Source organism: Rhinopithecus bieti, unplaced genomic scaffold, assembly GCF_001698545.2.
Source record: "Rhinopithecus bieti isolate Rb0 unplaced genomic scaffold, ASM169854v2 scaffold_81031, whole genome shotgun sequence".
Classification (NCBI taxonomy): Eukaryota; Metazoa; Chordata; class Mammalia; order Primates; family Cercopithecidae; genus Rhinopithecus; species Rhinopithecus bieti.
The window spans coordinates 349,641-374,563 of NW_016830217.1; the positions used below are offsets into that span (position 1 = coordinate 349,641).

General features: G+C 55.3%; 1 protein-coding gene across 1 annotated transcript in view; it reads left to right on the forward strand.

Moving 5' to 3' along the window:
* EPHA2 (EPH receptor A2) overlaps positions 1–18,537 on the forward strand; it is a 32,250-nt gene extending 13,713 nt beyond the window's left edge. Inside the window, exons 4-17 of the mRNA XM_017865306.1 lie at positions 4,207–4,362; positions 4,459–4,791; positions 7,117–7,232; positions 8,012–8,165; positions 8,617–8,716; positions 9,241–9,296; positions 9,547–9,672; positions 9,785–9,973; positions 10,451–10,512; positions 10,615–10,824; positions 11,016–11,165; positions 12,480–12,673; positions 13,315–13,470; positions 17,542–18,537. Of these exons, the coding sequence (XP_017720795.1) occupies positions 4,207–4,362; positions 4,459–4,791; positions 7,117–7,232; positions 8,012–8,165; positions 8,617–8,716; positions 9,241–9,296; positions 9,547–9,672; positions 9,785–9,973; positions 10,451–10,512; positions 10,615–10,824; positions 11,016–11,165; positions 12,480–12,673; positions 13,315–13,470; positions 17,542–17,647 (2,108 nt within the window). The 3' untranslated portion in view covers positions 17,648–18,537. The remainder of the gene's footprint in view (positions 1–4,206; positions 4,363–4,458; positions 4,792–7,116; positions 7,233–8,011; positions 8,166–8,616; positions 8,717–9,240; positions 9,297–9,546; positions 9,673–9,784; positions 9,974–10,450; positions 10,513–10,614; positions 10,825–11,015; positions 11,166–12,479; positions 12,674–13,314; positions 13,471–17,541) is intronic.
* Positions 18,538–24,923: the final 6,386 nt, after the last annotated feature.

Here is a 24,923-nt window from a genome sequence, read left to right on the forward strand (position 1 = left end):
TCCCTCCCTCCCTCCACCCACCCACCCACCTATCCATCCCTCATCCATCCATCCATCCATCCATCCATCCATCCATCCCTCCCTCCCTCCACCCACCCACCCACCTATCCATCCCTCATCCATCCATCCATCCATCCATCCATCCATCCATCCCTCCCTCCCTCCACCCACCCACCCACCTATCCATCCCTCATCCATCCATCCATCCATCCATCCATCCATCCATCCCTCCCTCCCTCCACCCACCCACCCACCTATCCATCCCTCATCCATCCATCCATCCGTCTGTCCTTCCATTCAGCAAACATTAACTGAGCACTGCTGGGCCATGGGACACAGATAAATTGGTCTCCATTCCTGCTCCTCAGGAGCTGCCAGTCTCACAGAAGCTCCTAATACATGCAGGAATAATTTCTAACGGAGCATGAAAGCCAAGTTATGAATTCCCCTGGAGCTGAAACAGTGTTTATCTGTCTCGCCATCATATCCTAGCACCCAACATGGTGCCAGACACATATGAAGTGCCCATTTCTATTTGGTAAACATAAGATTAATAGATGCCCTAATGGGGGCCAGGGGGGCCAGGAATTGGGCAGTCTGGGAGGCCTGTGTAGAGGAGCTTAAGCTGGGTATTAAAGGATGCATAGGAGTTTGCTGGTTGGCTAAGGAACAGTAGGTATTTAGTGTATGTGGGTGTGTTTGAATGTGTGTGACCCCTGTCCCCACTTGCCCGCCCAGAATGCCAGGAAATCCAACTAGATAAAGTCAGGAAGAACACAGGGGCTTGCTGGTGTCCTACTCATGAACTCTGGGACCCCTGAGTACTTGGAAACTCTGGCGGGGTCCTGGAGACAGGCCCTGGTAGCTCTGTGGTTGGAGGAGGGGAAGCACATCTCGTCGGGCAGGCACATGCCCTGTTGACGCTGCCTCTCCACTGTATTATCTGGCACATCCGCAGCGGAAATCTCTCCAAATTCCCTCTTTCCTGGCGGCAGCAGGCAAGCCACCCCCAGGCGCTGGGGCCAAAGAGCCCATCTCTCCCCCTCCTTCCTCCTCTTGGCATAGGAGCAGCCGCACGGTAGGGAGTCAGGGCATTGTGAGGGTTTGCTAAAGCCTTCAGTGGGTCCCAGCCCCAGGCTGTGGGGGTTTATGGCCCCTGCCTGGCCTGAGAGCCTGGGCTGGGAACGCCCCCGAGCTTCCCAAGTCTGCTGACCCTGGACCACCTGGAGCCAGCACTTAGCCAGGTGAAGTCTCCTCAGCAGACAAGTCAGGGCATTTGGGGGAATTGAAACCCAAGGATAAACACGGCCCGGCTTTCTGGAGTCTCAGTTTTGCTCAAAGATCTGGGGGAGGAGAGAGCTATTTTTGTATCATGCAGACATGTTATGGGGAGGGATGCAATATACTCATGGGTTTCCAAATACAATAGAAGACTTGAAAGACATTTGGGGCTTGAGGAAGACTACTTTAGCCACCCAACCAACCCCCTGGGCTGGATTCTACACTTCTCTGCTCACAGACACAAAAGTGCCCAGATCTGTGGTGGGCAATGCCCTCCCCCTCCCTCCACAACACAGAGACCCACAGCTGCTCTGAAATTAGTCGGGAGCTTCTGGCTTTTGAAGTGGGTCAGGCCTTATCTCCTGTCTCTTCAGGCTTGTTTCAGAATGTTGATTGCTCTTTGCTCCAAATTGAAGTGTTCCTAAGAACAGAAGTGGGAAAAGAGGCCCAGTGCGGTGGCTTACGCCTATAATCCCAGCACTTTGGGAGGCTGAGACAGGTGAATCACTTGAGGCCAGGAGTTTGAGACCAGCCTGCATCTCTACTAAAAATACAAAAGTTAGCCACGCATGATGGTGGGTGCCTGTAGTTCCAGCTACTCAGGAGGCTGAGGCAGGAGAATTGCTTGAACCCAGGAGGCGGAGGTTGCAGTGAGCTGAGATCCCACCACTGCACTCCAGCCTGGGCAACAGAGTGAGACTCCATCTCAAAAACAAAAAAAGAAAAAAGAAAAAGGAGTGGGAGAGGAGAGAGCCTGAAAATCAGACATCCTAAGTTTGAGTTCTGTTTTCCTGTCTTGGGAGCTTGGTGACTTTAGGCAAGGTTTTTTGTCTCTCCTCACCTCCAAAGTGGAACGAGCACTAATAGTGCCTGTATATAGCAGGTCTGTTGCGAGGACTAAATGAATGTAAAGTGCTCAGCCTGAGCCCTGCGCACAGTAGGTGCTTATTGGTGGTCATTGTCACTGGGACTCCAGGCTCTGTGCAGAGCAGGAGTCGGGTCCCTGGCCTTCTCTGTCCTGCTGCATGACCCAGGACAAGCCCCCTTCCCTTGCCTGTGTGCTGGAGCTCTCGCAGGGCCAATGCTGAGGGTCTGCAGAAGCAGGATGGGCCAAGGAGGTGAGAGCGGCTCTTTGTGTGGTCCCTGGGCCAGGGTGGGGAGGGGACAGGGGTGCAGCGTGGTTCTGAGAGCAAAGTCATTAGCAGGAAGTCACAATCTGGCACCTTACAGAGCTGGGTGTCCTTTGAGTCCTGTTCCCCTGACTCCTGGTCCCCCTCCCCACCTCTGCTCACACAGGGGACTGGACGAAGAGAGTTCTGTTCTAGATTCTGTTCCTGAGAGTTAGCAGGCCTGCTTGGGCCAGGGCACTTGAAATTGGCTTCCCAGGAGGGGGTTGTCCTTAGGCTATTAGGAGCCAGGCTGTCCCCAGGGTCTTGGACAAAAGTTGCCTCCAGGCACAGATTTTTCCTGAAGGCAAGAATCTGACCTCCCCACATCAGACCTCCAGCAGCTTTCCATTGCATCCAGGATAAAGTCCCAGCTTCTTGGCCTGGCATTCAAGGCCTTTCTCAACTGCTTTATTGCTTGTTGCTCCCCACATTTGTGCCCACAAGCCCACTCATACCTTCCGTGTTAGTCATGCCCTTTCTCACTTCTGACTCCCTCTCCCAATAGCTATCACTCCCCTGCTGAACTCTTATGCAGCCTCTGAACCCCCGCCAAAATGTCCCCTGTGACTTCTCAGACTTCCTGGCCAAGGTTGTTTCCCCTTGTCCACCCCCTTAGCTCTTAGCTCGTTTCCTCCCTCTGTCTTGCAGACCTTGTCAGGTGCTTCTGCTCCCTGAGATCAGGGGTTTGTTTTCATCTTGGTGCATACCCAGCACTGGGGGTGGGCCAGGCACAGAGCAGAGGATCATTGTGTGTGTGGTGAATGTGGTGCTGAGGTTGGAGGTGTCTCAGGACCCTCTCACCAGAACAATCTGAAGGATTAGAATTATAGGGTTGTTGGGGGAGCTCCCTAGGGTGGCCTCTACCCACCCTATCCACTAAAGCAGCTGCCCAAGCCCTGGACAGCCTGCACCATGAGCCCTGTGTCTGGGCAGCTTCCTGCCTGTAGGGCCAGGAAGGGGCTTAGGGCAGGGGCAGGATGAGACAGGATAGGGTGGTGGGAGGAAGAAGCCCCCGGAGTCAGGTGCCTGAGCCCCCAGCCTGCTGGGCCAGGACAGGACTGGCCACTGGGGGAGGAAGAGTCACTTCCTGGCTGTCCTTGTGAGTGGCGGATATGACTTGGTCCTGGAAGCAGAGCCAGAGAAAATGCCGGGGGGCTTGGCCTTTCCTGCTTCCTGGTCAGCCCCGAATGGAAAGGCGGGCAGGTCCTGGGCTGGAGGGAACACCTGCAGGAATGGCATCCTGAACTGATGAGGCTGGCCAGTGAGTCAGGGTGGTGGTGACAGTCAACAAATACACATGGTCAAGAAGAGGCAGTCATTGCCCTGGGCAGCTCTCAGCTACCCAGGTGGGGACCTGACAGGCTAGTCTGCACGGATGAATGGGGATGAGGCCGGTGGGCAGCGTGCTTGGTGAAGTGCTTAGCTAGACTCTGATGGGATTCTTGGTTAGCTGAAAGGCGAGGTATGGCCTTAAATGCCAGGCTCAGGGGCGTGGTGCTTCTTGCAGGAGCCAGTGGGGAGTGAAGCAAAGGTTTGCAGCATGTGTGTGAAGCACTTCCTGAGTGCCTGGTACATGCTAGGCTCTTGCCGTGCATTTTTCCATCACAAGACATTTTGCCAACGAGAAAACAGGTCCATAGAGATTTATTGACCTGTTTGCAGGGCAGGGGTCCCTGGTGAGGGAATGAGACAGTCACGTGGGGTGGAAGCAGATTGAACTGATGTCCTCGTGCTCTGTCTGTCCTGTGCCCACCAGCCTGCTCGCCTGGATTCTTTAAGTTTGAGGTGTCTGAGAGCCCCTGCTTGGAGTGCCCTGAGCACACGCTGCCATCCTCTGAGGGTGCCACCTCCTGCGAGTGTGAGGAAGGCTTCTTCCGGGCACCTCAGGACCCAATGTCGATGCCCTGCACACGTGAGTCTTGCAGTGGGTCAGGATGGCGTGACTGAGGGTGACGTGTGACGTGACCGCCTGGGTCCAGCAGAGCACTGACTCCTCCCGTCTGTGCAGGACCCCCCTCTGCCCCACACTACCTCACGGCCGTGGGCATGGGTGCCAAGGTGGAGCTGCGCTGGACGCCCCCTCAGGACAGCGGGGGCCGCGAGGACATCGTCTACAGCGTCACCTGCGAACAGTGCTGGCCCGAGTCTGGGGAGTGTGGGCCGTGTGAGGCTAGTGTGCGCTACTCAGAGCCTCCGCATGGACTGACCCGCACCAGTGTGACAGTCAGCGACCTGGAGCCTCACATGAACTACACCTTCACCGTGGAGGCCCGCAACGGCGTCTCAGGCCTGGTGACCAGCCGCAGCTTCCGTACTGCCAGTGTCAGCATCAACCAGACAGGTGAGGTCCAGGGGTGGCAGCTGTGCCCTATGGGGCTTGCCTAGGTGGGGCTTAAGGAGGACGGCCACCTGGGGCTCGGGTGTGTTTAGAGAGAGACAGCAGAGTATGTGGTTAAAGGCATAGTCTCTAGAGCAAGCTTGTCCAACCCGTGGGCCACATGCAGCCCCAGCCGACATTGAATGCGGCCCAATACAAATTTGTAAATTTTCTTAAAACGTTATGAGATTATTTTTGCAATTTTTTTTCCTTTTTTTTTTTTTGGAGACAGAGTCTCGCTCTTTTGCCCAGGCTGGAGTGCAGTGGCTCGATCTCAGCTCACTTCAATCTCTGCCTTCTGGGTTCAAGCGATTCTCCTGCTTCAGCCTCCTGAGTAGCTGGGATTACAGGCACGTGCCACCACACACAGCTAATTTTTTGTATTTTTAGTAGAGACGGGGTTTCATTATGTTGGCCAGGCTGGTCTTGATCGCCTGACCTCGTGATCTGCCTGCCTCAGCTTCCCAAAGTGCTGAGATTACAGGCGTGAGCCACTATGCCCACCTGCAATTTTTATTTATTTATGTTTTTTAGGCCATCACCTGTCGTTAGTGTTGGTGTATTTTATGTGTGGCCCAAGACAATTTTTCTTCCATTATGGCCCATAGAAGCTGAAAGATTGGACATCACTGCTCTAGAGCTGCTTCTGAGCTCTGTGACTGTGGGCAGGTTACTTAACCTCTCTGGGCCTCAGTGTTCTCACCTGTAAAGTGGGATAATAATTGAGGATCGAGGCCAGGCATGGTGGCTCACACCTGTAATCCCAGCACTTTGGGAGGCTGAGGTGGGCAGATCACCTGAGGTCGAGAGTTCGAGACCAGCCTGACCAACATGGAGTAAACCCCATCTCTACTAAAAATACAAAAAATTAGCCAGGTGTAGTGGTGCATGCCTGTAATCCCAGCTACTTGGGCGGCTGAGGCAGGAGAATCGCTTGAACCTGGGGAGCAGAGGTTGCAGTGAGCTGAGATCGTACCATTGCACTCCAGCCTGGGCAACAAGAGCAAAACTCCGTCTCAAAAGAAAAAAAAAAAGCAAGCATGCAGCAAAAGTTAGTTCTTCTTTAAGAAAAAAAAAAAAAAGAGGCCCGGGCGCGGTGGCTCAGCCCTGTAATCCAGCACTTTGGGAGCCGAGACGGGCGGAATCACGAGTCAGGAGATCGAGACCCATCCTGGCTAAACACGGTGGGAAAACCCCCATCTGTACTAAAAAATACAAAAAACTAGGCGGGCGAGGTGGCGGGCGCCTGTAGTCCCCAGCTAGCTCGGGAGGCTGAGGCCAGGAGAATGGCATAAACCCCAGGAGGCAGAGCTTGCAAGTGAGCTGAGATCCGCCACCGCACCCAGCCTGGGCACAGAGCGAGACTCCGTCTCCAAAAAAAAAAAAAAAAAAGATAGCATTCAGCAAAAAGTTATTTCTTCTTCTTCTTCTTCTTTTTTTTTTTTTTTTTTTTTTTGAGACAGAAGTTTAACTCTCGTTGCCCGGGCTGCAGTGCAATGGCACGATCTTGGTTCACCGCAACCCCTGCCTCCCGGGTTCAAGCTATTCTCCTGTCTCAGCCTCCCGAGTAGCTGGGATTACAGGCATGCGCCACCACACCCAGCTAATTTTGTATTTTTAGTAAAGATGGGGTTTCTCCATGTTGGTCAAGCTGGTCTCGAACTCCCAACCTCAGGTGATCCTCCCGCCTCGGCCTCCCACAGTGCTGGGATTACAGGTGTGAGCCACTGCGCCTGGCCTTTTATTATTATTATTTATTCTCTCGTAAATATGGGACACCTCTGATGTGCCGGCCCCTGTGATGGGGACAGGTTGGAGGCCTGGGGCTCTGGTCCTGTGCTCCGGAATTGGAAGTTTAGGATCCTAGACTGGGATCTAAAGAGCCTGGGAGCTGGGCGTGGTGACCATGCCCATAATCCCAGCATTTTGGGAGGTTGAGGCAGGAGGATTGCTTGAGCTCAGGCATTTGAGACCAGCATGGGCAGCATAGGGAGACCCCATCTCTACAAAACATACAAAAATTAGCTAGGTACAGTAGCACGTGTCTGTAGCCCCAGCTATTCAGGAAGCTGAGGCAGGAGGATCACTTGAGCACAGGAGTTCGAAGCTATAGTGAGCCGAGATCATATCACTGCACTCGAGCCTGCGTGACAGAGCGAGAACCTATCTCAAAAAAATGAAAGAATCTGGGCTGTGGAGGATCTGGCTCCACGTCCACTTGTCCCCGACAAACCCTGCCTGCCCGCAGGCAGCTTCTTACCTGCTTCCCCCACTGCCTGTCCTGCCCAGAGCCCCCCAAGGTGAGACTGGAGGGCCGCAGCACCACCTCGCTTAGCGTCTCCTGGAGCATCCCCCCGCCGCAGCAGAGCCGCGTGTGGAAGTACGAGGTCACCTACCGCAAGAAGGTAACTCCCAGAGGGTCGGGGCTGGCTCTAGCTGGGCCGAGAGCAGGGGACAGGCTGGTCACATAGATGCTCACCAAACCACCCAGCCATCTGAAGAAGCACTCTTCTGCAGATGGGGAAACTGAGACCTGGGGTCTGCCAGGGGGTTACATCTCCCAAGGCAGCACAGCAGAGATTTGTAGGAGAGAAAACATGGTATCCTTGGAAGAAGCAGTCAGGGTGAGGACACGGGCAGAATTTGGGGACCCCACACGGCTCAGTTTGAGTCCTGGATCATGCATTTAGTGGTTCTGACCTTGAGTGAGTCACTTAATTCTGAGTCTCAGTTTCCTCCTCTGTAAGAAGAGCCTTGGCCGGGCGCGGTGGCTCAAGCCTGTAATCCCAGCACTTTGGGAGGCCGAGACGGGCGGATCACGAGGTCAGGAGATCGAGACCATCCTGGCTAACACGGTGAAACCCCGTCTCTACTAAAAAAATACAAAAAACTAGCCAGGCGAGGTGGCGGGCGTCTGTAGTCCCAGCTACTCGGGAGGCTGAGGCAGGAGAATGGCATAAACCCGGGAGGCGGAGCTTGCAGTGAGCTGAGATCCGGCCACTGCAGCACTCCAGCCTGGGCGACACAGTGAGACTCCGTCTCAAAAAAAAAAAAAAAAAGAAGAGCCTCAAGTTTGCTAACCAAGGCAAGCCACCTTGCTAGCTCAGGGTGGTCTCCAGCGGGCTGAGCCAAGGCCCCTGCCCTGCCCTCACTGCCTGCTCCTCTGCCTGCCACCCACCCACAGGGAGACTCCAACAGTTACAATGTACGCCGCACCGAGGGTTTCTCTGTGACCCTGGACGACCTGGCTCCGGACACCACCTACCTGGTCCAGGTGCAGGCACTGACGCAGGAGGGCCAGGGGGCCGGCAGCAAGGTGCACGAATTCCAGACACTGTGTGAGTTGGGGGACCCTGGGCATGGACTGGGCCAGGGCCCAGAACCAAGCAATTGAGATATTTTGGGAAAGGAAGTGAATCAAAGAACTTAGAAATGCCCCTTTCTCGGTCAGCCCTTCGGGGACTGCCCCCAAGCCTGGGGACAGGGAAGCATGGAGGGCTGAGGGGTGGAGGAGCTGGGATGTGAATTCACGACAGTGATGTGAGGAAGTTCAAATCCGCATTGCAGAAAGAGCCAGAGCTTTGAGCCCCATACACCTGCAATACCTCTTGTGAGACCTTTGGGAAGGCCTCTGCTTGACCGTCTGTGAAATGGGACTAAGTACCCTCTGGAGCCTTCTCAAGTGCAAAAGTGCAAGCACCCAGCACACAGTAGGGGCCCAGGTGTCTTGCGTGCAGCGCGGGTGTTGCTGAGATTTGTGATTTGTCATCAACTGGTTTCTTCCACCAGCCCCAGAGGGATCTGGCACCTTGGCGGTGATTGGCGGTGTGGCTGTCTGTGTGGCCCTGCTTCTGGTGCTGGCAGGAGCTGGCTTCTTTATCCACCGCAGGTTCGTTAGAGCCCATACCCTGGCTCCTCATGGGCTTGGGTGGGAAAATGGGGCAGGAACCTCCGTTTCCTCATCTGAACCATGGGGCCCATAGGACGCTAGTCGAGTCTAATCCCTGCCTCTGGATGGTGCGAGGATATACGAGCTGGAGTGAAGTGCCTGGCACGCGGCGGGGCCGGGACACGGGCTTCATTACCTCTGCTCTTGTTTTTAATGATGTGTCCACACTTCCTCTGGACACGCAGGCAGGAAACCCTGAGTAGCTGTAATGGGAATGCCTTCGTCACCACTGCTTAAGGGGCCATTCTGGGGCCTAGATCCCGGGGAGGGAGTCCTGGCTCGCTCCGCCCGCCTTCTCCGCACCCTCGGCCCTGACAGTGGAGCTTGGGCAGCGACAGCGGGGACTGGGCTGCGTTCTGAGCACCCCAGGTCCCCGTCGGACCAAAGTAGGGTCAGGAGGCTTCCCTGGCCGGAGCAGACCTCACTGACCTCCCTGCATTTGGTTCCCCGTGGGGCTGTTTCAGGAGGAAGAACCTGCGCGCCCGCCAGTCCCCGGAAGACGTTTACTTCTCCAAGTCAGGTGAGATGCAGCCCCCGCCCCAGGCCCAGCCCTGCCGGCACCGTCCCCAGCTCTGTGGGGGAGGTGGGGGCAGCCAGGATGTTCCCAGGGCACTGGGGTTGGGCCACAGGCTTCCGTGGGTAGCTCTGAGGGGTCCATCCCCCACAGCCTCATCCAAGTCTCTGAAGATCATGTGACCTTCTCTGACTGCACGGCACCCCCCATGGGGCCCCTCCTGAGCTGCCTGTGACCCCACCTCTTCTCCTTCCAGAACAACTGAAACCCCTGAAGACATACGTGGACCCACACACATATGAGGACCCCAACCAAGCTGTGTTGAAGTTCACCACCGAGATCCATCCGTCCTGTGTCACTCGGCAGAAGGTGATCGGAGCAGGTGAGGTCGGCCCCCTGCCGAGGGGCCCTGAGGAGGCAGTGGTGGTGACACAGGGTGGGAGCCCTCGTGCTGGGCCTCACTGGGGCGCTCCCCTGACCCTGCCTGCCCACAGGAGAGTTTGGGGAGGTGTACAAGGGCACGCTGAAGGCGTCCTCGGGGAAGAAGGAGGTGCCTGTGGCCATCAAGACGCTGAAAGCCGGCTACACAGAGAAGCAGCGAGTGGACTTCCTCGGTGAGGCCGGCATCATGGGCCAGTTCAGCCATCACAACATCATCCGCCTGGAGGGCGTCGTCTCCAAATGTGAGGCTTGGGGCCTGCCCACATTGGGTGGAGAGGGGCCACCTAGCAGAGGCTCTGTCTGTGACTGTGCCCCCCTCTCCTATACCTGTGCCCACCTTCCCCCTATACCTGTGACCATCTTCCCCCCATACCTGCACCCACCTCCTCTATACCTGTGCCCACCTCTCCCCATACCTGTACCCACCCTTCCCCACACTTGTTCCCACCTCTCCCCACACCTGTGCCCACCTTGCCCCATACCTGTGCCCACCTCTCCCACACACCCGGGCGCACTTACCTCTCGCCTGTACCCACCTCTCCCACACGCCCAGGCCCACTTACCTCTCGCCTGTGCCCACCTCTCCCACACGCCCAGGCCCACTTACCTCTCGCCTGTGCCCACCTCTCCCACACGCCCAGGCCCACTTACCTCTCGCCTGTGCCCACCTCTCCCACACGCCCAGGCCCACTTACCTCTCACCTGTACCCCCTCCACAGACAAGCCCATGATGATCATCACTGAGTTCATGGAGAACGGGGCCCTGGACAAGTTCCTTCGGGTAAGGATGTGGGTTGTGGGGCGGGCATGCCTGGCCATGGGGCCTGGGGCTGGCCTGGCAGGTTCAGGGCTGGCCTGCAGCTGAGTGCCTATGATCCGGCAGGAGAAGGATGGCGAGTTCAGCGTGCTGCAGCTGGTGGGCATGCTGCGGGGCATCGCAGCTGGCATGAAGTACCTGGCCAACATGAACTATGTGCACCGTGACCTGGCTGCCCGCAACATCCTCGTCAACAGCAACCTGGTCTGCAAGGTGTCTGACTTTGGCCTGTCCCGCGTGCTGGAGGACGACCCCGAGGCCACCTACACCACCAGTGTGAGTTGGGGAAGTGGACCTCAAGGGAGAAGCAGCCTTCACCCTGCCTGGTGTCCTCTCGCCTGCATGCCTGGGCATGGGCTTCAGGAGGTGGAACACCTGTAGTCCAGGGAGGAGTTGTGGGGCCTGGTTGCAATGGTCCTGGGGCCAGCCAGAGGGGATAGTGGTGACTGGGCCTGGGTTCCCTGCAGGGTGGCAAGATCCCAATCCGCTGGACAGCTCCGGAGGCCATTTCCTACCGCAAGTTCACCTCTGCCAGCGACGTGTGGAGCTTTGGCATTGTCATGTGGGAGGTGATGACCTATGGCGAGCGGCCCTACTGGGAGCTGTCCAACCATGAGGTGGGTGCCCTTGCCCTCCCCAGACCTGCCCGGACCTGAACTCAAGCCTTTACTCATCTCAAACTCCAGGGGCTGGGCAGAGGAGAGTTTAGACAAACCTTCTTAGGTTTGCTCCATAAATGTTTCTTTCTTTCTTTTTTTTTGGAGACAGAGTTTTGCTCGTGTCACCCAGGCCTGAGTGCAATGGCATGATCTCGGCTCACTGCAACCTCCACCTCCCAGGTTCAAGCAATTCTCCTGCCTCAGCCTCCCGATAGCTGGGATTACAGGCATGCGCCACCACACCCAGCTAATTTTTGTATTTTTAGTAGAGATGGGGTTTCACTATGTTGGCCAGGCTGGTCTCTATGTCCTCACCTCAGGTGATCCACCCGCCTCCGCCTCCCAAAGTGCTGGGATTACAGGCGTAAGCCACTGCACCCAGCCCCGTAAATATTTCTTGAGGATCTACTGCGTGCCAGGCCTTGTGCTGGGTTCCAGGAGCTGGTTCAGAGAGTGCAGAGATGAAACAAGGAGTGGGGTGTGCGTGTGTATCCGTGTGTCCATGCATGTGTGTGCATCCATGTGTGTGCACATGTGCATGCATGCATGTGTGTGTGTGTCTGTGTGCTTGGTGCCTTACTCAGCCTGGTGACCTGGGAGGCTTCTCAGAAGAGGTCACGTCTCTGCCAAGACCAAGGGCACTGTAAGGCAGCCAGATGAAGAGAAGGAGGAGAAGAGAGATGGGAGGGAGGCTGGGCTGAGGGCACACAGTGTGGCTGCTACCTGGTGCCCTGTGAGGGAGCAGGGTCCCTTCTAGCTGGGAGCCATGGCACATGCCTGTAATCCTAGCACTTTGGGAGGCTGAGGCAGGAGTATCACTTGAGCTCAGGAATTCGAGACCATCCTGGACAACATGATGAAACCCCATCTGCACAAAAAATTTAAAAATTAGCCAAGCGTGGTGGCATGTGCCTGTAGTCTCAGCTACTCAGAAGGCAGAGGTGGGAGGATCACTTGAGCCCAGGAGGCTGAGGCTGCCATGAGGTTTGATAGTGCCACTGCACTCTAGCCTGGGTGACAGATTGAGACCCTGTCTCAGTCAAAAAAATAAATAAATAAAGTCCCTTCCAGTGAACTCTGGCCACAGCCTCTTAGGCATTTGCCCTTTGGGCAGCTCTGAAGGTTGGGTGTCAGCTCAAGAAAGACCCTTCCTATCTGTTTCTGGGATGTTCCTGTTTCCCTTCCCTCCCCTGCCCACTTCCGTAGGCTGGAGGCTGTATAGGGTTTCAGTGGCTTTCTGCAGCAATGCCCCTGACCTTCATGCCCCGCCAGGTGATGAAAGCAATCAATGATGGCTTCCGGCTCCCCACACCCATGGACTGCCCCTCCGCCATCTACCAGCTCATGATGCAGTGCTGGCAGCAGGAGCGTGCCCGCCGCCCCAAGTTTGCTGACATCGTCAGCATCCTGGACAAGCTCATCCGTGCCCCTGACTCCCTCAAGACCCTGGCTGACTTCGACCCCCGGTGAGTTCTGTGCCCTCTGCCCATGATGACCCCAATTTCCCTTCTGCAGACTCCTGAACCACTTCGGTAGAGTGGCCACCCAGGGGAAGTTGAGGGGTGCTGGGGGCTCAGAGGTTATGTGTGGACTTGACTTACTTAGACTGGACACGATGACCCAGGAAATCCTAAAAGAAGCAGCCAGCTTATGTTGCGGGTACAGGGCACTGTGTGAGCAGTTAATATGTTTTCATTCATTTAAACAACGTATGAGATGAGTCCTCTTCTACAAAATTATCCTCATTTTGTAGAAGAGGAAACCGAGACACAGGGTGATTGAATATCTTACATGGCTGGAAGTGGTCAGGCTGGGATTGTGACCTCGGGATCCGGAATCTCTGCTCGTAGCGTTTTATGATCTGGTAGTTATTGGTGGTGGTCCTGTTAGTAGGAGTGGAGGGGCAGCAGTAGTTACAGACACTGAGCGCTCCCAACGTGCCAGGAGGTCTCATTGAACCCTACCTGACTGGGCTTCCCCATTGCCCAGATAAGGAAACCGAGGCACGGGGCAGCTAAGTCAATCATCCAGGTTAGGGAGCACCAGGCGCGGGGCCCAGGGTGGACTGGGTGCTGCAGCCCCTCACCTGCAGTGCTTCCGGTTGCAGGGTGTCTATCCGGCTCCCCAGCACAAGTGGCTCTGAGGGGGTGCCCTTCCGCACGGTGTCCGAGTGGCTGGAGTCCATCAAGATGCAGCAGTATACGGAGCACTTCATGGCGGCCGGCTACACTGCCATCGAGAAGGTGGTGCAGATGACCAATGAGTGAGTCAGGCCCCTTCCTGTTCCCCCACCACCCCTGCCGCCTCCCACTCCAGAGGCTGCCTCCACGCCCCCCAACCCTCTTCCCTGCCCCTCAATGCTCCTCTCTTTGTTCTTACTCTTTTGGTAAGAGGCTCCTTGGAAGGCAAGGGCAGAACTCCACCAGCAGCTGGCAGTTCTGGGCGCCCACTCCCAGCTCCCTCCTCTTCCTGCATCCTTTACCAGAGTGGGGAAATAATAGTATCCGTAATCATAATGGTAGCTACTGTTTACTGAGGGCTATGTGCCATCTCTGCTTGAGCACTCTGAATGAGAAACCAGCGGGGTGAGTCCTGTTAACAGGTGAGAAACAGGTGCAGGTGAGAAACAGATGCAGAGAAGTGCAGTGACCCACCCAGGGTCCCACAGCCACTAGGGGCAGAGCAGGATTCCAGCCCCAGTCAGTCGGGGTCCCAGAGCACAGGGATCAGAGAGGTCATTGGTAGACAAACAGGCTGAGATGTTACCAGCTTGCCTGAGGTCACACAGCCAGCTTGGGGCAGTCTTCTTCAAGATGCCCTGCTTGCTGCCCAGGGGAGAGCTGAACCCCTGGCCTACCTCTCTCCATGTGGTTGGCTCTCAGCCTGCAGTCCCACCTGGAGAAGTGCCACTGACTCCCTGCTAGCCCTGGGCTTGGCCCTTTGTCGAGCTGCCCCATGGGAGCTCTTCTCTCCTTCCCAGCTCCAGCACTGAGACTTTTCCCGGCATGGCCTTGGCACAGACACCTCCTCCTGTCCCAGGAGGGGGAAGACACTATCCTCTTAGCCTTTTGTGCCTCTAAAAATAGTGGCGGGTTTCAACAACCCAGCTTGTGCATGGCCCAAGGTCATGGCGGGAGCAGACCCCGAGGCTGGGAGGTTTTGGGAACTGTATGGATGGGATGACCTGGGCCTCCCATGGTTCTGGGTCACAGAAGTTCTGGGATTTGAGCCTGTTCATGAACATTCTCTAGGGCCTTTGGAAACTGCTCAGCTGGGCTTCCAACCTGCTAGCCAAGGCCACAGTCCCTCTCAGGGGACAGTCCGTGATGGGAAGCAGGCAGGGACAGAGCTGACCAGAGGGAGGCAGGGAGATGTAGGGAGGGGAGATGGATCACAGGATATCTTTTGCTGCCGGCCAGCACAGCAGGGCCACAGACATGGGCTCTGCACACATGCCTGGGTTCAAGTCCCACATCTGCCACTTCCTAGTGGGTGACCTTGATCAAGTTTGATGGGATTGCATGGGTGCAGTGCAGATGACACGTCTGGTATACAACAGGCGCTAAATCCTTGTTGCTCTCCTCTTTTCCTCCACTCCCTTGCTTTCCTCCCCTAGTGCTGTGCAAATGCCCCCTCCTTTTCTCCTTTTCCCTGGGAACAGCCACAAGACCCTTTGCCCCTCCAGGGGCTCCCACCAAGGACAACACAGCCTCTCTTCTGGTGACCAGAGCTGAGGGCAAGGAGAAGTGCTTATAGGAAACACATGTTCTTAGAGGCTTCCCTAAATAGCTCAGGGTGCTCCTCGCCAATTCCTTTCCCACGAGCAGGGATGGGGCGGTCTTGGATGGATGGAGGCTGTGTGTGTGTGAGTGCTGCAGTGTGCGTTGTTGTGAAAGGGCCTGGATAAAGGCAGGAAGTCATTCGCTCTCCCCTCCACCAGCCGCTGGTGCTCAGAGCTGGGGCCTGCAGGCCTCCTCCTTCTCCTCTGCCTCTTTCCAAATAAATGGGAATCTCAAAGGACTTTTTAAAACCTGAAGCCTGGGTCTACACACGCCATGGGTCCCAATGGGAGGCTTCGAGCTGGTTGCAGGGGAATGTGTGCCTTTCCCACTGGGATCAGGATTTAGGCTTCAGTGTCCCACCCCCTCCCCTTCTGAATCTCCTGCCTCCTTGAGTCCCTCCCAGGGGACCAGGTGCCTGTTCCCCTGGGGTCTCACAGCCACTGTCTCTTCTCCATTTGTGCTATTTTGGAGTCAATTGGGTTTCTAGCTAGACTAGTGGTCCCAGATGTTTTGTGAGCAGCTGATGAAAGGGGTGGATGTTGCACCCCGGAAAAATAGCCCAATCCCAGGCTCTGTCTAGAGCTGGGACTGCAGCATCCGCATCCTGTGTAGGGGTCGAGGGCACAGGTTGTAGATCTTAGGGTCTCCAGTGTCCTTGGCATAGGCTTGGCACTGAAGGAATGCTTGCTGAATGAATGAATGATCTGACACGTGAGGCTCCAGGCCATTTCTCACTCCCGTCTCCCTGCACCCAGGGCCAGAACACAGCAGGAACTCACCGAGTATATGGCCTTGGAGTTTTCTACACAGGGCTTCAGGAGCAAACTGTGTTCCCGTCCTGTGAGATTAACCCCTGCTGTTTGCAAGAGGGACCAGAGGTGGCCCAGCAATGGCCCAATCTCTGCTAAAGCATTCATTCGCTCATTCATTCATGCAGCAGACACTCCCTGGGGACCTACTATGTGCCAGGTCTATCCTGGACCCTGGGCAGGGGTGGGGGCGGGAGCAGGGGCTGTGAGGGTGATGGGCCCAGATGACGAGGTCGCAGCACTTGTCCTCCTGGAGCTTATAACCCACTGGTTCTTAAACTGTATGTCAGGTTTCTTCTGGGATTCAACCAAATGCAGACTCCCTGCTCCACCTGCGGAACTGCAAATCTGGGGTCGGCAGGGTCCTGTCTCCTTCTCCGTGGTCTGAGCGCTTGTCCAGGGGCCATAATTCGTGACCTTCAAGTGTGTGGGAAAATGCTGCTTTTTCAGCACCTCCAACTATATAGGTTAGAAACGTCCCGTGCGGGTAGCATAGGAAGTTCTCCCAAATGTCCCAAATGTCCCGGCCTTCCTGCTGCTGAGGGAGCACCAGCCTCTGCTGGAGGTCCCGGAGTCCCCCCCGACTCACCTGGGTCTGCCTTTCCCTGCTCTGCGCCTGTCCCGGGGCTCCCGGAGCCTGTGGGAAAGTCATGTCTGCAGAACCGCAACTAGGATCTTGCATCATATAATTAGCTCCCTTTACAGGCAAAAGACGGCCCGTAAAAACCTGGGTGTTTTCATGGGTTTGGGCTAGTGGGTGAGGACAGTGGAGGAGAAAACTCCCAAAGTGAGTAATATATGCCCTCCTCACAGGTTCCTGGGAGCATAAGTGATTTCATGAGGGGACGGAGGGGCATGGAAGGGGGGCCCAGGAGAGTATGTACCCTGTGGGGGTGGGAAAGCAGGGCTGTGGGCTCCTGGGCACATCTGTCCATCTGGAACTGATGCTGCCTTCCCCTTCGGCCGCTGGTTTTGAGGCCTCTCGCCCTCCAGATGAACAGTAGCTCCCATTTTACACGGGAGGAGACTGAGGTTCCCCCAAGGGAAGACATCTTCCTAGTCACTGGATCTGGTGACCTGCAAGCTTCACCCATGGAGACTCACAGAGTTGAACCCTTTAAGTATTTCCCGAGTCCTTCCTTCATGACCAGCAGTGGGAACTTGGAAGGAGTGAGGGAAAAATGAGGCAGCGCGTGGGAAGAGACCTTGGGCAGAGAGGCTTTGAGCGACATCCCTAGAGAGTTCCTGGGAAGGAGGCCTGAGCTGGGGGCACTGGGGACAGACTGGGGTTGAGGGGAGGGGAGGCATTTGTTCATAGCTGGTTTGATTCCCAGCTCTTCTACCTCCTAACTGTGTGACCTCGGGCAAGTCACTTCACCTGTCTGACCTCAGTTCTTTAATCTGCAAAATGGGGATGAAAAGAGCACCTGCCTCACAGATAATTCAGAAGATTTGATTTATTTTTATTTTTTAAAGCATCATACAGAGTTGAGGCTTCTGTCATTTTCCTAACTTTGTTGATGGTGGGCCACCGTGGCAAGCTTCTAGGCTGTGACTCCTTCTCCCAAGCCTACCTAACCAGAGCTCTCTTGCCCTACAGGTCCCCAAGGCCCCCTCTCTACCTTCCTCCTCTGCTTCCCTCCACTCCCCTCCCCTGCCACCCACCCAGTCCTGTCCCTGCCCAGCCCGGCCCCCTCCCCTGCTCTAGCCCCTAACTCTCCCTCTCTCCCTCCGGGCCCACAGCGACATCAAGAGGATTGGGGTGCGACTGCCCGGCCACCAGAAGCGCATCGCCTACAGCCTGCTGGGACTCAAGGACCAGGTGAACACGGTGGGGATCCCCATCTGAGCCTCGACAGGGCGTGGAGCCCCATCGGCCAAGAATACTTGAAAAAACAGAGTGGCCTCCTGCTGTGCCATGCTGGGCCACTGGGGACCTTATTTATTTCTAGTTTTTTCCTACTGATACCCCCTGCAACTTCTGCTGAGGGGTCTCGGATGACACCGTGGCCTGAACTGAGGAGATGACCGGGGATGCTGGGCCGGGCCCTCTTTCCCTGCGAGGAACACACAGCTGAGCACTTAGCAGGCACCGCCATGCCCCAACATCCCTGGAGCAGGAGCCCCGCCACGGCCTTCGGACAGACATGGAGGATATTCAAAAGCCAACCTCCCCTTCGTCTTCTCCCACATGAGGCCATCTCAGGAGATGGGGGGCTTGGCCCAGTGCCAAGTGAACAGGGTACCTCAAGCCCCATTTCCTTACACTAAGAGGGCAGACCGTGAACTTGACTGGGCCAGACCCAAAGCGGTCCCCGTCCCTCTAGTGCCTTCTTTAGACACTCAGGCCCCGTGCTCATCCCTGACTGGCCAAACCCTTGCTTTCCTGGGCCTTTGCAAGATACTTGGTTGTGTTGAGGTTTTTAAATATATATTTTGTACTTTGTGGAGAGAATGTGTGTGTGTGGCAGGGGCTCCCGTCAGGGCTGGGGACAGAGGGTGGCCTGTGTCAAACATTCCTGAGCTGGGGACCCGGGGGCCGGTGCTGCAGGAGCGTCCTGCCCATGCCCCAGTCGGCCCCATCTCTCATCCCTGTAGATAGCAGGTTCTATTCTGTCAGTGTTCACGATTTTGTTTTGTTGAAAATTTTTTTCGAATCTTAATTTATTATTTTTTTTATATTTATTGTTAGAAAATGACTTATTTCTGCTCTGGAATAAAGTTGCAGATGATTCAAACTGATCTTGGCTCTCAGTCTTGGGAAAAGCAGTGGGGTCTCAGAGCTTCCTGGGTGGGAGTTGAGGGGGTGAGGGTTCCCCCCAAATACCAAGTGTTTAAACAGATACTCGTGCACAAGGCAGACACATCACTTAACCCTGGGAGCAGGGGTGGGTGGGAGGTGGGCAGGGGGCCAGGAAGCCGGTTCTGCCGAGCCTGGCCTCCATGCCAGCAGGCCCCAATCACCTTTGATCTCCAGGCTGCTCAGAGTCTTCTGGAGGGTTGGGAGGTAGGAGAAAGCAAGAGCCGCCATCAGCTTCCCTCCCACGGCTCCCCGGAGTTGTCGAAATAGATCCTTCAACCATCCACGTAGGGCTCTGAGGTTTACACAAGCTTTTCACAGGTTTTGGCTTGTTGGAACCTCAACACTTTGTTATGAGTTTTGTGGGCGGCCCCATTTTACAGAAAAGGAAAATCAAGCTGGAGCCCAGCAACTGGACTTGCTCAAGGCCACACAGCAAGTTAGGGGCAGAGGCCAGAATTGAAAGCAGGGTCAGAAATTTCGGTGGGATGCTTTTCTCTTAGATGAGGAAATGGAGTCTCAGAGACACAGCGACTTGCCCAAAGTCACACAGCAGTCTCAAGAAAAGTCAGAGTTCTAATTTCTCTTTTTTTTTTCTTTTTTGTTTTTGAGACAGAGTCTCACTCTGTCACCAGGCTGGAGTGCAGTAGCGCGATCTTGGCTCGCTGCAACCTCCGCCTCCCGGGTTCAACCGATTCTCCTGCCTCAGCCTCCTGAGTAGCTGGAACTATAGGCGCATGCCACCACACCCAGCTAATTTTTGTATTTTTAGTAGAGATGGGGTTTCACCGCGTTGGCCAGGATGGTCTCGATCACTTGACCTTGTGATCTGCCCACCTCTGCCTCCCAAAGTGCTAAGATTACAGGTGTGAGCCACTGCGCCCGGCACCAGTGTCCTAATGTCAAACCTGAGCCTTCTCCACTCTACCGGGTTGCAGCCCTGCATGTCAGAGGTCATTCATACCGGGGGTTAGTTAGGAAGGTGTCAAACACAGGTCACCAGGAACGTAACCAGGGAACAGAGATGAGCTGAGGCCCAGGAGGAAGACTTCCTGGAGGAGGTGGTCCCAGAGCTGAGACCTCAGGGACTACTAGGAGTTAACCAGTGAAGCCAAGGGAGGGTGATGCAGAGTGAGGCGCGGGGGCGTGAAACCGCATGGTTGTGCAAGGGAACCACAGCAATTTGGTGTTATTAAGGCATGACGTGAGGTGCTGGAGAGGTCTCTAGGGCCTTGTAAAGCAGGCCCAGGAGTGGGGATTTCAAGCTGAGAGCAATAAGGAGTCATGGAAGGTTTCAAGCAGGGAGTGGCATGATTGTTGTCACTGGGAGAGGCAGGTCTGGAACCCAGAGCTCCTGACTCTCAGCCTGGAGCTTTGGGGAGACACAGGAGAGGTGCTGGCGAAGTCGGGAGGGTGTTTGGCCTGCCCTGGGGTCTCAAGGCTGGCACGCTTTGCCCTGACCCCTGCTGCTGCAGGAGAGCTGCCTCCCTCTGGGTCCTGGCCCACTGGGCATTCATGAGACATCTGACCGCCTGTGTCAGGTGTGGCTGGGGTTGGGTGAGCCATGGGAGTGCAGAGAGCACCTGGCTGGGCCTTCCTCCCATTGGTGTTGGGCCACCTGAGTGTACTGGGCATGATGGCTGAGTCAGGCCTTCCTGGTGCCTGACCCAAGTGGCCACAGTAGCTCTGTGGCTGGGCTATGGCTACTATCACTACCACTGACAAAGCTGTTGGCCCAGCAGGGAGTAAGCCTGCAGCTTGCAAACCCACAGCAATCTGGGCTATGAGGGCACGTCAAGACCAGGCCTGAGTCCCATTCCCAAAGCAACTCGGCCATGGCCCTGCTGATGAGCAGGAATGAATGCAGGAAGTGGCTCAGCATTGGGGGAGGTGGCCTCGTGTGCTCTCGAAGTCCTGGACATAAGGCCCTTCAAGGGCATGTGAGAACGCATAAACCTGTGGGCCACAGACAGGTCCGATGCTCAAAACCCAGTGAGCAGCTGTCTGCAGTCTCCAATGGACCCTGCGGTTGGCAGGAGGGGAAACTTTATTTTTAAATGAAAGCAAATCCAGAGCTGTCTCCTAGAGGGCCTAAATGCAGGAACACCCCTGTAGCAATAAGAACACTCAGCCCACAGATCTTGGTTCCTGAAAACCATTCTCCAATAAAAGGAACCAGGGCTCCTTAGAGAAATGGCTGATTCTGGGGCTGAAGCAGGGAAAATACAAGATGAGCTGGCAGCATCTTGGAGCATCAGAGAGTAAAGAAGTGCTCAAAAATACACAGGTGGGGCTGTGCCAGAGAGACACAGGAGCCAGCCCTAAAGAAGTCCCAAGGGCCAAATCTAGAACAAGCTGAGCAACAAAACGACGAGGTATTAGATTAAATCCGAAGTCGAAAATAAATGTTCACGAGTCCATACTGACATAAATAAATGATTAAAGGCTGGGTGCAGTGGCTCACGCCTGTAATCCCAGCACTTTGAGAGGCCGAGGTGGGTAGATCGCTTGAGCTCAGGAGTTTGAGATCCGCTTGGCCAAGATAGCGAAACCCCATCTCTATCAAAAGCACAAAAAATTAACCAGGCATGGTGGCACGCGCCTATGGTCCCAGCTACTCAGGAGGCTGAGACGGGAGGATCTCCTGAGCCCAGGTGGTGGAGGTTGTGCCACTGCACTTCAGCCTGGGCGACAGAATGAGATCTCATTAAAAAAAAAAAAAAAAAAAAGCTTGAATAAATAAATAAGTCGGGGGAGACTAGACAAATCTTCCTTACAGATGAATTTCAAAGGGGTGGATTCTTTTCCCTCTAGTGGGTAAAGCTTGCTTCCCCACTGCCTGGACTGTGGACTGGACACCCTTCCAAAGAAAGGCAGTAGGGAAGTATAGAAGGGGTTAAAAAAATAAGAAAGAAAACGAAAAGTAACTTTACAGTGGAGAAACCTGGCAAACACCACCGTAACCAAGTGATCAAAGTTAATATCATCAGAGAAAAAACAAACAAACCAACTCAGAGCAGAAGGAACATTGAGCTTGAATTGAAGATCAGGTATCAGCAAACACTTACACAAGGCTTTCTGGGCACCACCCACTGTTCTAAGCACTTAGCCTGTGTTTACTTATTTAATTCTTCCAACAGTCCTTCAAGGTAGATATTATTAATATCCCATTTTACAGATTTGAACAGCGAGGGGAGGGAGGTTACATAACTGGCCAGAGATGTCCTCTCCCCTCTCTGCCATCAGGGACACTTCCCTAGATAAGGTCTGAGAAGCACTGGATCTGGGGATACTGAGGCACCATAACCTGCCCATGGTCTCCAAATGCCACCACATCCCACACCCCAGTTATCCAGATGGTTTGCTCCTCTGTCCCTTCTCTCAGTGGCCATTTCTTGCTCTATGCCAGGCTGGGCACAAGGTCCACAAAGATGGATAAGGCCTCTGTCTGCCCTCATGGGACTCTTAGTCTGGTGGGGGCAGCAATGGTAATACAGTAGGACCCAGGCTAAGAAGGGGCAGAGCTGGGTGTTATAGGAGCCAGAGGTTAGGGCGGAGGGGCACCTGACCCAGCCTAGGAAGTCCAGGCAGGCTGCCTGGAGGAGAAGCCATCCAAGTTGAGGTCAAGGTCAAGTGGGAGTCCACCAGATGGGTGAAGAAGTGTCCCAGAAGAGCCTGGCTCTGACTCCAGACCTCTGTGGGTGGGGCTTGAGTCTCCCCTCCAACATCTGGGTCCCATTTGACCAAGACAAGCTTCCTCCACCTCCTATGGCACCCTAACCCCTGGCTGTTGTGTCAGGAGCAGCATAGGACAGCAACCATGCCCTCATTCCCACCCCGACCAAAACCTTCATCTCTGATTTTAGTTTTCTCTGCTGAGCAGTGGGCCTGCAGCCCTTTCTGGGCTCTGAGCTGCAGGAACCTTGGCAGGCCTTTGATGTATCCAGCAAAGCCCCGAAGGAGGTGAAAGGCAGTGGTGATGGGGGCATTGGGTAGGGAGGTGCCGGCTTTCTCTGCTGCTCCCAGTCTGCATGGCAAGTTAAACCCATGTCACCAGGCACCAGCCTGAGATTTCCTAATTCATTAGCAAATTCTGGAGGGACAGGCAAGCTCTCTGCTCGCCTCCCCATTCACACCTCCTCAGCTCCAGCTGCAGCCCAGGGCCTGGGATGGGGCCTGGGGCACCATAGATGCTGCTAGAGCAGGGGGCAAATGAATGTGGGCGGGAAGTGCTCGAGTCGTTAGCTCAGGTCCTCTGTGCCTTCGCCCATTCTGTGCATTGTGCCTCCATCGCCCCCCGCCGGAACTATGTCTGGTACCCAGTAGGCCCTCAATAAACATTTGTTCAATAAACAAATGAACTGGGGGGACAAGAACTGGGCTTTTGAGATCCAAGGGCCCTGTGGAGCCGGATATGGGTTCTGGGAACACGGTAAGTGCTGTGCAATGGTCCTGGGCTCCCTCTGGCTGGCCAGGAGGGACCTCAAAAGCTGGTAAGGAGAAGCAGTTGAGTGTTTCTGAACACCTACCATTGTAGGTGGTGGGTGTTCCTTTAGCATTGCCTGCTCCTAGAGGAGTTGCTAACAAATTAGGAAATCTAAGGCTGGTGCCTGGCAACACGGTTTTAACTTGCCACGGTGCCAGTGACTCTGCCATGCCAGTGCCCAGCCCAAGACCCACACTGTCTTATGCAAGGGTCACAGTGACCCTGAGAGGTATACATTTATCCCCATTTTGGGGACCCTGAGGCTCAGCGAGGTTACAGTATTCAGACCAAGTTCCCACAACTAGGAGGTGACAGAGCGGCACGGGAGACAAGAGTCAGCTCATCCCACGGCCTGCTCCTCGGTGACACTTGGGGACCGTGGGCTTCTTTTTAGGAAATGGCAGGAAGATCCTTGGACTGGGAAGGGAAGACAGAGGTTCGGTTGGGGGCCTCCTATTGACTTGGCTTTGGACTCCTGGGCATGTCCCTTGGTGTCACAGGGGCTTAGTTTGTCCGTCTGTAGTGAGGAAGGCTCCAGGAAGTCTATCCTGGCTGAGATGAGGGGCCCCTGCCCCCACCACAGAGTTGCCCCCTCCTCACTCCTGGCACCCTCTCCCCAGGCAGCCCTGGGCAGCCCCAGGTAGCCCGGCCAGCAGGCCCCACTCCAGCCCTCTGGGTCTGGCTTTTCAGTTCAAACCGTCAGCCAGTCTCTGTCGGCAGAACCAGACCCAGTTTCTGGGAAGCTGCAGCCACATTCCACCCCTGCCCGGGGTGGGGGCCTCGTTTCTCCCGCTGGGCCCAGGCCCCATTTCAGCAGCCTCATCACATTCCCCACGGCCTCAGCAGCCTGATGGATGGACGGATGCAGTTTCCACACTGGCAGAGCAGGCGGCTGCATGATCAGGTCTCCTGCTGGGCGGAGGGGCCTTTCCCCCAGGACCAGGCCTCATGGGCCCCACCAACCAATCCCAGCATCTGGCCACAGGACACACTTCCCCAGACTCTGCACCCCTCCCCTGTACTCTAGTGTGGTCCAGACTTCTGGACCTGCCCTCAGTTCACCATGAGCCCTCGCCCACCCCCGCACACATCCCTCCCTATTTTTGTCTGCAGAAAATGCACCCACCCTTCCAGGCTCAAATCAAATCACCCGTTCTCCAAGAGACCTTTGCAGGCTGGATGCGGTGGCTCACGCCTGCAATCCCAGCACTCTGGGAGGCCAAGGTGGGTGGATCACCTGAGGTCAGGAGTTTGAGACCAGCCTGGCCAACATGGTGAAACCCTGTCTCTACTAAAAATACAAAAATTAGCTGGGTGTGGTGGCGCATGCCTGTAATTGTAGCTACTCAGGAGGCTGAGGCACTACAATCACTTGAACCCAGGAGGTGAAAGTTGCAGTGAGCTGAGATCGATCCCATCACTGCACTCCAGCCTGGGCGACAAGAGTGAGACTCCATCTCAAAAAAAATAAATAAGTAAAAAGAGAGAGACCTTTGCAGAGTGCACTCTGCTGCCAGGCAATGGGGACACGTCAACCCTGCTTCCCCCAAGCTCCTATCGAGGCTGGCTATGGATCACAGAGGGCTTGAATGACACTCAGGTGTGTCTGTCTGACCCTCTCCCCTGAGATTCTGTGTGTGTGTGTGTGTGTGTGTGTGTGTGTGTGTGCGCGCACGCGCGCGCACGTGTATGTAATAAAATGCTAATAGCTAACAATTATTAAGCACATCACATGTGCTGCCGCTGTTCAAAGTGTTTCCCATGGATTCACTCATTTCATCCTCCTAACAACTCTGTGACCTAGTCCTACTATTGCCCCATGGGCTGGGGGCCGTTTCT